General features: G+C 37.2%; 1 protein-coding gene and 1 long non-coding RNA gene across 4 annotated transcripts; one reads left to right on the forward strand and one right to left on the reverse strand.

Moving 5' to 3' along the window:
• The first annotated feature begins 3,235 nt into the window (after positions 1 to 3,235).
• On the forward strand, positions 3,236 to 5,977 carry LOC147523879 (uncharacterized). Of its 3 annotated transcripts, XR_015217794.1 has the most exons (3): positions 3,236 to 4,780; positions 4,946 to 5,121; positions 5,253 to 5,977. It is a non-coding gene; the product is annotated as an uncharacterized LOC147523879 (long non-coding RNA). The 3 variants fall into 3 exon arrangements; XR_015217796.1 differs by having other exon boundaries at positions 4,946 to 5,977; XR_015217795.1 differs by having other exon boundaries at positions 4,973 to 5,977.
• Positions 5,978 to 6,861: 884 nt separating this feature from the next.
• LOC147523880 (tubulin beta-1 chain) lies at positions 6,862 to 9,610 on the reverse strand. The gene is made up of 3 exons (XM_086600467.1): positions 8,727 to 9,610; positions 8,380 to 8,649; positions 6,862 to 7,774 (listed from the first exon to the last, which is right to left on the reverse strand). Exons 1-3 carry the CDS (start codon positions 9,118 to 9,120, stop codon positions 7,101 to 7,103), a joined length of 1,338 nt encoding a protein of 445 aa, XP_086456593.1. The 5' UTR covers positions 9,121 to 9,610; the 3' UTR covers positions 6,862 to 7,100.
• Positions 9,611 to 9,942: the final 332 nt, after the last annotated feature.

A 9,942-nucleotide genomic window follows, 5' to 3' on the forward strand; every position in this document is an offset into this window, starting at 1 on the left:
AATAAAAAACGGATCGGGTAGATGAAATGTCAAGTATACCCCTGACGCGAAATAATTAACGGCCCGGCCCAGACGAAACGACCTGGTGTATTTAGTATGAACAATCATTGTTCATACATTTAAGCAGGTGTGAACACTCATTGTTCATACCCCCAATTACAAATATTAGCTATGAACAATGAGTGTTCATACCTATTGGAGCTATAAACAATAATCCAATAGGTATGAACATTGATCCAGTTATGAACATGGATTGTTCATACCTATTTGGGAGTATGTAAAATCATTGTTCATACATCAAAAGTGTTCATACATCAAACATGAACAATCATTGTTCATGACTACTTTTAAATTTTTTTCAATTGGTAGGTATGAACATTCAATGTTCATAGTCCTTGGGTATGAATATTGATTGGGTATGAACATTTGATGTCTATAGTCTTTGGGTATGAACATTGATTAGGTATGAACAATCAATGTTCATAGTCTTTTGGGTATTGAACATTCAATGTTCATAGTGAACATTCAATGTACATCAATATATTGTATAAGGTACATTCACCTATTTAGATATAAACAATCATTGTTCATACATCAATATATTGTATAAGGTACATTCACCTATTTGGATATAAACAATCATTGTTCATACACCAGCAGAAGGTATGAACATTCATTGTTCATAGTAAAATGACAGAAAGGGTAAAATTGGAAAATATTTATTTTAAATCCGGGTCATTTGTCCTCGAAGGTTATTTTCACGGAAGAGTATAACTGACATTTTAAAAAATGTAAAAAGGCGGGGCCAACTTATTTTGTCCTTGAGAGTTACTAATTTTTGAAATAGTGGGTCCGTGAGTTACTTTTCTCCAAAATTTGTCCTTGTGAGTTACTCACAAAAACCGCGGTCCTCTAGACTTCATTTTCCCCAAAATTGGGCCTTGGGGCCAATTTCTTGTAGAAATAAGGGACTGACCCCTCCATATACTTGGAGAAATTCACAACCCTGAATTCTAGGCTTGTGCTGTTTTTGCTGTTAGGGTTTTCTTCGATAGAAAGAGTGGTGATATTGCAATGATGATCAATTCACAAAGGAGTGATGGTATTCTAGGGTTTCTACCTCAATGCTCTCCACTATTCGAGGTCTGTCTTACCAACAAAAAGAAGTAAACCTAATAATTCTAAATTCTGATATAAATAACTCGTAATATCAGTCTAATAATTATACTAATTTTGTAATTGTGCATCGGTTCGTTGTTTTCATTACCCAGCGCATCACATCCCACAACCACCCACAAAGAGATCACAGTTATGTTGCATGGGTACAGGACAGAGTGTCTGGTTTGGACATGGGTACGACGATTTGGACACGGCGAGATCTGCGAATTAGGTACTGTTTTGCTTGTGTCCGGGTGTCCGTGTCCGTGTCCGTATCCGTGTCCGCATGACACGGGTACGCGATACAGAGGAAATTAGGGCGTACCCATGCAACAGAGGATCACACCAACTATAGTTCCATCTCAAATTTGAAGTTCGACTATTTGGTATCGGCAACTATGTTCTAATCTATGTTCTAGATTTCCTTCAAATCTAGAGTTTCTGATTATGTTATTGCATCGACTATGTTGTTTAGATATCCTTGATGGCACATTACGTCAAGTGTACAAGGCTGAGGGAGACCTTAAAGTTTATGCAGCCTAGTGTATCTGGGGGGCCTGCGCCTGCTATTTGGGGTCCTAAGGTAGGAAATAACTCAGAGGACTATTGTAATAGCTGGGAAAGGTTAAAGTAAAATACTTTGTGTTCAGGGTATGATCTATATTTATACATATCTCATAGTGATTGCTCACCTATTTCTTGGGGTAGATGTTAAGAAAACATTTGCTGAGTTTGCTGTCTGTTGGGATGGTGAAACCTTAGTTTGTTAAAGTCTTCTGTAATTGTCTTTGTTGTTAGTGTTGAAGTGAAAAAAGTGAGAAGTTAGTGGCGGACTCCGGAACATAGTTCAGTAATGTTAGCTGTCAAAAATCTTGTGCGTTTACATGGTTCAAGTGAATACAAACATGTCCAGTTATACTTGGTGTGGAGTAATGGTAACCTCGATTCATTGTTTTCAAAACACAAAGATTGAATTCTGTGTTGCGTTTTATTTTGCCCGTGTTTCTCCAAAGTTTGGAAAAGGTTTTTTTCTATATTGAACAATACTGTTTTTTTTTTCCTTTTTTCCAAATTATCATAATCTATGTTTTGTTTTTTGCTATATATATTTTGTTCAAATGAAGGGTGTACTTGATGTCATGGAAGAATGCTTGTGTGCACATCTCACTTTGTAGTGAAGCTTTTCCCGATGTAGAAGGTATTTACATAATATGCTTTTCCACCCTCAAGGAAAAATTTCACAGGGCAGTGAGCAAAAAGATAAGAGAATTCTGTTTCATGGGAATTCTCTTCTACAAAGTACGATTACCAATTGAAATTCTCCCATACCATCAAACACAACCCCGTTGTTACTTCTCTAAACGCTCTCACATTTACATTGATTTCCTGATTTTTTGTGATGCGTTCTTTTCTTTTAGTTAGTAAGGTTCCTTTATCTACTACACGCGTTTTTATAACTATTAGATTTCCTATACTCGTTGATTTATTTTCTTGAATAGTTTTTTTTTTTTGTTTTTCTTCTAATTTTGTGGTTTTTAATGTCCTTGTTTTTCCAGTAGTTGGTATTTTTACTGATGTTTGTTTTTGTCCCAGTTCCCTTTATATTATTGGGTTATCAGATTCTTAATTTCCTATTATTATCCTTTCTCTACTTTTTCACGAATTTTCAGTTTCAAACTCTTGAATTTACTTTATTACATGTGATTTCGCAAATAGAGCAGCTCGGCTCTTGAGAATCACTTTGTATGTGTGTGCTTGTTTCAGTTCATAAATTTGCATTATTTTATCTACATGGTTTCTTTTTATGTGGTTTTGTTTTTATTTTTCACTTTGTCTTAGGTGGAATTTGATGTTTAATGGACAGTGGTTGATTACATGATACATTTTGGGGATGTTCTACTTTTATTGTAGCACTTAAGCTTTCACCCTACTTTGCCTTATTATTATTATTATTTTTTTTTTTGGTAAGCCTGTTTTAAATGAGATCAGTAACTCTTTGATATTTGGCGGGATTCGAGTCGGACCTGTATTATCACCCAAAGGTTTTACCGACTTTGCTAGTCACAGACGCAAAATGTGTAGGCAAAGCCTGTTTTTAAAGAGATAAGTAACTTAATAGTGTGTAGCGGGGTTCGAATCCCAGACCTCTAGTATCATCACCCAAAGGGGGTTCGAACCCCAGACCTCTAGTATCATCACCCAAAAGTTTTACCAACTAAGCTAGAAGGCTAAATGTGTAGGCAAGCCTGTTTTTAAAGAGATCAGTAACTCAATAGTGTGTAGCGGGGTTCGAACCCCAGACCTCTAGTATCATCACCCAAAGGTTTTACCAACTTATTATTGGAACTTCTTTTCTTTGAGTGAACGGAAAAGAAAACTGGAGCATGGAGCATGGAGTTACTAAATGTCCACTTGTGCTTGAATCGGGGGATGTACCCTCATACTATTGATATTAATTTTTACTTTATTCTTATGACGTTTTCTTCTTTGAGAAGTCTTGTATTCTGGTGAATTTCTCTTTTTCTGTATTGACTGCAAGTTAATTGCTTGTGCTGCAGAGTTGTCCACACCATACCCTTATTGGCCAACTGGTTTTAAGTCGTGTGCGATGTACTTGTGTTTGCTATCGAATGTTGGTCAGCTTTTCGCTTTAAGTCGTTAGTTGTATACCTACATTCCGAATAAACATTATTCGTTTATGTCTGTTCGCTTGAAGTGTGATAACTATTTGTTTATGAACACCGCACTAATAGTTAGGTTTTTATGTCTATTTGTTTTTTGAAGTAGGTTAATGAAATATATCACGTTGCTCTTAATGAACTCTATGCTGCAGATCATGTGATATTTCGATCATGTGATATTTCCAATCCTCACAATCCCATTATTGTGTGACAACTTTGACCCTAAGGAAATTGTGACAACTTTGCTGAAGGATTATTGGGAGAGCAAACATCTCCAAGTGCTAGCGCCTAGCGGAGTTGGTTAATCCCTCACGTGACTATATTCAGATATTACTGGCTCTCATACTCATGGTATTGCATCTAGTACGCTCCGTAGATATCCTTGATGACCCGTACTTTAATCAAAGCAGGTTTTTCCATTTTCTCTACTCTATATAAGAATGGTAACTGTAGTTTGCGTCAAGTGCATTTATCCTCCTCTTACAAAATTGTCTTTGGTCTTGTCTACATTTTGGTCGACGGCTTCAGTGTATAAAGAAGGATGCCAGACAGTGCCACCTCTACGAGGCTGCGCTAATAATTACTCTCCAAGCACCGCTGAGGGCTTATTATAGTGAATGGGACCTAGAGTATCTGCAATTAAAGAGTGGGCTTCTAATGGGCAATTCATTTTTCTGTTAGGGTCCTAAGGTTGGAATAGCTCAGGAACTATAAATACACTCACGATATTTCTGATACATGGAGAGGTTAAAAGTAATATATTAATATATAGAAGTTCTTTCTATTCAAGGTCTGATCTATTTATACACATCATACATTGATTGCACACCTATGATACTAACATTATGGATTTTCAAGTCGACCATCAATGTAGCGTTTGTTGATCTTATTAGGTGCTGTCCTGGGAATGGTGAATACGTAGGTCCTAGTTGTTAACTCAGGTGAGTAGTGGTTAGGGTTTTGATTAATTCTAGTCACATTTTCTTAGTTCTTTTGATATGAACAGTTTCTCTTGGTGTTCTAGCAAAGAATGTAAAAACAGGAACCTATCTTTACTCATCGAACCCATTATGCTCTATGTTTAATTGCTTTCTTCTGCTTTATAGCATGGGATTGAATTATGCTCTGGGCAGGACCCACGGACCACTCTCTGGCTATAGCACTGTCGGCTGCCTTTTCAACTGAGATTCTCCACATTCGTTCATTACTTCTATCAAGAGTAAGCAAGCTATGACGGTTTGGGAGCTGATATTTTGGGTCATTTTGCAGATATGGAGCCAAAGTAAGCAAAGGGATTCTTGTTTCCCATTTACATGTAGTCCAAAGTTGGTTAATTACAAATACTCTTGTTAGCACATAATTGCTGAAATTTTGGGTTGTTTTAACTTTTAAGTTTCATTGCGAGAGATTCAGGAAATGGATATGGTTATGGTCGTGTCATTCCTGAAGCTCCAGATGTAGAATCAGACCCCAAAACTATGTTAAACAGTAGCAGAAGAAGTTGACAACTATGTTGAGCAATAGCTAGAAGCCATGAACAATGTTAAGCTAAAGAAGGTATCGAAAACTGCAATGAACATTTGTCATGTGGGAAATGGGTATCTTCAAGATAGCAAATTCTGGGATCTTTACAAGGAAGATCAGGCTCGGAATTCTATTGTTATGAGAACCTCAGCAGGGTTAGTTTATCTTCTAGCATCTCTATTAGAGCCCTTCATGCCTTCTTTTTCTGTTAAGGGTACGACTGAAGCAGCTTAATTTGCCTCCTGAAACACATACCTTGTGATATTCTACCTAGTGGCCACAAAATAAGGAGTCCAGAACCGCTCTTTCAATTTTCAATGATCTCCAAATAAAGATGGAAAAAAGAAACTGTATTTCAAAACAAATTGAGAAGCTGCAGCAAAAATGACTGCGGAGCCCCTAAGAATGTACTCTGGTAATGTTTGTACCACAGGAGACCGATGTCGGAGGAAGAACTCTTATATGCGTTTATTATTTCTTAGCTCGAGTCTTTAGCAAAAAAAAATTCCTAGTTTGAGTGGCAATGATTTGTTTTTAATCTTTTAAGTCCGTGCCTTTTAGTTCTTCTGTTTACAGTTAAATTCGTGAGATGTGATCTTTTCTGTTTTGGGATCTCACTGACTCACTGAGTTACTATACTTCATTCATTTATGTGGTCAAAATCGGTTTGGAAAAAACCAATAGATCGATACAACCAACTCTGAGTATGTGAGAAACCAGAAGATTAGTTACTCAAGAGGCTTCTTTTGCAGCCTAACGTAAAGTAGGTTCATGAAGTTGTTCCTCTCTGCTTTGATGGGAGCTTATGGAAGTAGTAGGAGGCTAGGAGCATCCATTCGCTTGCTATCAACACTCTCTTTTGGATTTGCAATATGGGAAAGTTCGGCGATGTTGCTCCCAAGTCCAAACCAGAACATCTTTGCCATATAAGTTGGAAGATGGGATGTCATTAAACTAAATGCTAAACCAGAATATAATATGTTGGCAACCGCCGTGGTTTTGCAGTACGAAGTACAACCCAGCAGTATTGACGCTAGTACTATATACTATGTGAGTATGTGTGCACACAAGGTTCAGTCTCTAATATATACTATGTGAGTATGTATGCACACAAGGTTCAGTCTCTAACCTTCTTATTGCATAGAGTTCCAAATTCCTAGTCAGAGCGGGAAGATCACAAAACTCTAAACAGACAGTTGCGTTACAAATTCCATTTCTTTCTTTTCCATGTTCTGAAATGGCAAACACCACAATAACTTTAGGGTATCTCGCTTGTGCTTAATGTTCAAGCACAGGAACTCTTGTTCTTTCTGAGTCCCAATTGACGCAGATAATGGTGGAGATCAGCCTCTACCGCCACCTAGAAGGCTAGAACTGAAAGATGTTCAAACCGTTCTGGGGCAGGAAAGGTATGAACCCAGTAATAGGCAAAGCCCAAAGGACAGTGCAGATGATAGAAATCGAATGAAGCTACACTACCATAAGAAGACCAATCATCTCATGAAAAAACAGATATGATCATAATTTCCTATCTCAAATTGTTACCAAAAGTATAGCAGTAAATTCTTAAACAGTAAAACCCACAAAACAAGTAAGATAAAGACCAGAAATAAGCAATGGGGCATTGCGACAGACCATATCCCAAACATTATAACATCCAAACACAAACATAAAACCAACCACACAACAGTATATATATATAACCTACTGAACAAACCAGACTACTTTATGCTCCTTTTAGGCTTCCTGAAATTCCTCCTCCTGTTCATATTCATCTTCCTCCTCCGCAGTTGCATCCTGATATTGTTGATACTCAGACACCAGATCATTCATGTTGCTTTCTGCTTCAGTGAACTCCATCTCATCCATTCCCTCACCGGTGTACCAATGCAAGAAAGCTTTCCTGCGGAACATAGCAGTGAACTGCTCACTAACTCTTCGGAACATCTCTTGGATAGACGTGGAGTTTCCAATGAAGGTAGAAGCCATCTTCAAACCAGTAGGAGGAATGTCACAAACAGTAGACTTCACATTGTTAGGGATCCACTCAACAAAGTAAGATGAGTTCTTGTTTTGCACATTGATCATTTGTTCATCAACCTCCTTGGTGCTCATCTTGCCACGGAACATGGCAGATGCAGTAAGGTATCGACCATGCCGAGGATCAGCAGCACACATCATGTTCTTTGCATCCCACATTTGTTGAGTGAGCTCAGGTACAGTGAGAGCACGATATTGCTGGGATCCACGGGATGTGAGAGGAGCAAAACCCACCATAAAGAAGTGGAGGCGGGGGAATGGAATAAGGTTGACAGCAAGCTTGCGAAGGTCAGAGTTCAACTGACCAGGGAAACGAAGACAACAAGTAACCCCACTCATGGTGGCAGAAATCAGATGGTTCAGGTCTCCAACTGATCACAGAAAAATCACAAATTACTGTTAGAAATACTACCATGTATCACATATGTGTAAATGGACTACTAAATTACCATCTCTATTTCAATGTTAATAAAAAGGGATTATTAAATGATGGCACATAACATCATTTAAATAAAATTGAAGCTGAAAACAAGGTCCACTAAGTTCTAATAACACCACAAGTGAACATCATTAAATTGGTTCAATCAACATAAATGTCATTCTCAGTTTCTTACCAAGTATTAAAATAAGCAGAAATGGCTCATAATGTTCACATTGGCATACCGAACCAATCTCAATGAAACACGTGATGTCATTTGCATTAAACAACTAACATAACATGTGACAAAAGCCTGTACTGGCGATCAGGACATATCCAAAAAAAATATCATGCCTCCTGGACCACCCTAAAAACCCCTATTCCACTACTTTGGCTTAAGTAAAGACAAGTAAAAGACGAAATCTGGAAAAAGGATTAAAAAAAACAGATCAACAATATCACGTGATATTAGCTGTCCCGCCATGTGAAAAGCGAATATTCTATTCAAACAATTTAAAAAGCCATCTCCCAATTACCGAATACGAAATGAAAACTTACAGCTTGGAGTAGTGAGTTTGAGGGTTCTGAAACAAATATCATAGAGAGCTTCATTATCAAGAACCATACATTCATCTGCATTCTCCACAAGTTGATGAACAGAAAGAGTAGCATTATAAGGCTCAACCACTGTATCAGAAACCTTTGGTGATGGAAACACAGAAAATGTCAACATCATTCTATCTGGATACTCTTCCCTAATCTTTGATATCAGTAATGTCCCCATTCCAGATCCAGTCCCTCCTCCCAATGAATGACACACTTGAAATCCTACAACAACAAAAAAATCATAACTTTACATATTTCATCAAAGCAATACAAATTAGAATGTTTTAGAAATGATATACCTTGTAAGCAATCACAGTTTTCTGCTTCTTTTCTAACAACATCTAGAACAGAATCAATTAACTCAGCACCTTCAGTATAATGACCTTTAGCCCAGTTATTACCAGCACCAGATTGACCAAAAACAAAGTTATCTGGTCTAAATATCTGACCATAAGGACCAGATCTAAGACTATCCATAGTACCAGGTTCAAGATCCATTAAAACTGCCCTTGGAACAAATCTACCACAACTAGCTTCATTATAATAAACATTAACTCTTTCCAGTTGTAGTTCACTGTCCCCATGGTATGTTCCAGTTGAATCTATTCCATGTTCTGCACATACTACTTCCCAAAACTTTGCTCCAATCTGATTTCCACATTGCCCACCTTGAATGTGAAGGATTTCTCTCATTATTTCTGCTTCTTGACGGTTCAGATTGAAAGTTGGTGAAGAGAGAAGAGAGAGGGAAAGTGTGATGAGACTTGAGAGTGAAAACAATGAAGGGGGGTCTTATAATAAAGGGGAGTTAACGGTTTCTTCATTTAGGGTTATGACTTTCGTTAGTATTTTAACGGTGCCGTTTGTTTTGGAGTGGGAGTTTCAACTTTTTGAATATTTTCGAATTGAAAAATGAAGAAAAAAAATCTAATTATGACAGATCACGAGGAAACACGGATTCTTTTCTTTCTTTCATCTAACGTCATTGGAAGAGACCCAAAATTTATATCGATATTCGCCATTCGCCAATACTTTGAAGAGTGTTTCTACACCAACTCACACTTTTGAACTGAATTTGTGAACACAATGACGTGGCAAACAGAGAGACCTTGATTTTCAGTACTTCTTTGACCAATACACACGCACTCCCTGCCTGCCTGATGAGTGTTACGTCAGTGTGTTCACAAATTCGATTCAAAAGATTCAGTTACTATAGAATTTTAGTACTTTAAAATCTTAATATCAAATGTCTCTAATGTGTCACAAAAATTCGGTCCAATTTGCTCATGTTATTTATGGGATTGTGATAAAAATTTTACCACAATCCCATAAATGACATGATTCCAAAAGGAATGTCAAAATTTCAGTAGATATTTCAGTTTTAAAAAAAACAATATAGAGTTGAAATATTGATGATTTTGAAATTAGCCGAAATCAAAATATAATATGGTTGAAATATTATAAATTTCGGTTTTCCAGATTTTGATAATTCTGGTAATTCCAAAATCCCAATCT

The sequence above is a fragment of the Coptis chinensis genome, chromosome 1 (genome assembly GCF_015680905.1).
Source record: "Coptis chinensis isolate HL-2020 chromosome 1, ASM1568090v1, whole genome shotgun sequence".
Lineage (NCBI taxonomy): Eukaryota > Viridiplantae > Streptophyta > Magnoliopsida > Ranunculales > Ranunculaceae > Coptis > Coptis chinensis.

Coding starts and splice junctions, on each gene's coding strand:
- LOC147523880 (XM_086600467.1), bottom strand. CDS start 9,120: ATGAGAGAAATCCTTCACATTCAAGGTGGGCAATGTGGAAATCAGATT. Junction 8,650..8,726: donor AAACTGTGATTGCTTACAAG/GTATATCATTTC, acceptor TTGTTGTTGTAG/GATTTCAAGTGTGTCATTCA. Junction 7,775..8,379: donor CAAACTCACTACTCCAAGCT/GTAAGTTTTCAT, acceptor TTCTGTGATCAG/TTGGAGACCTGAACCATCTG.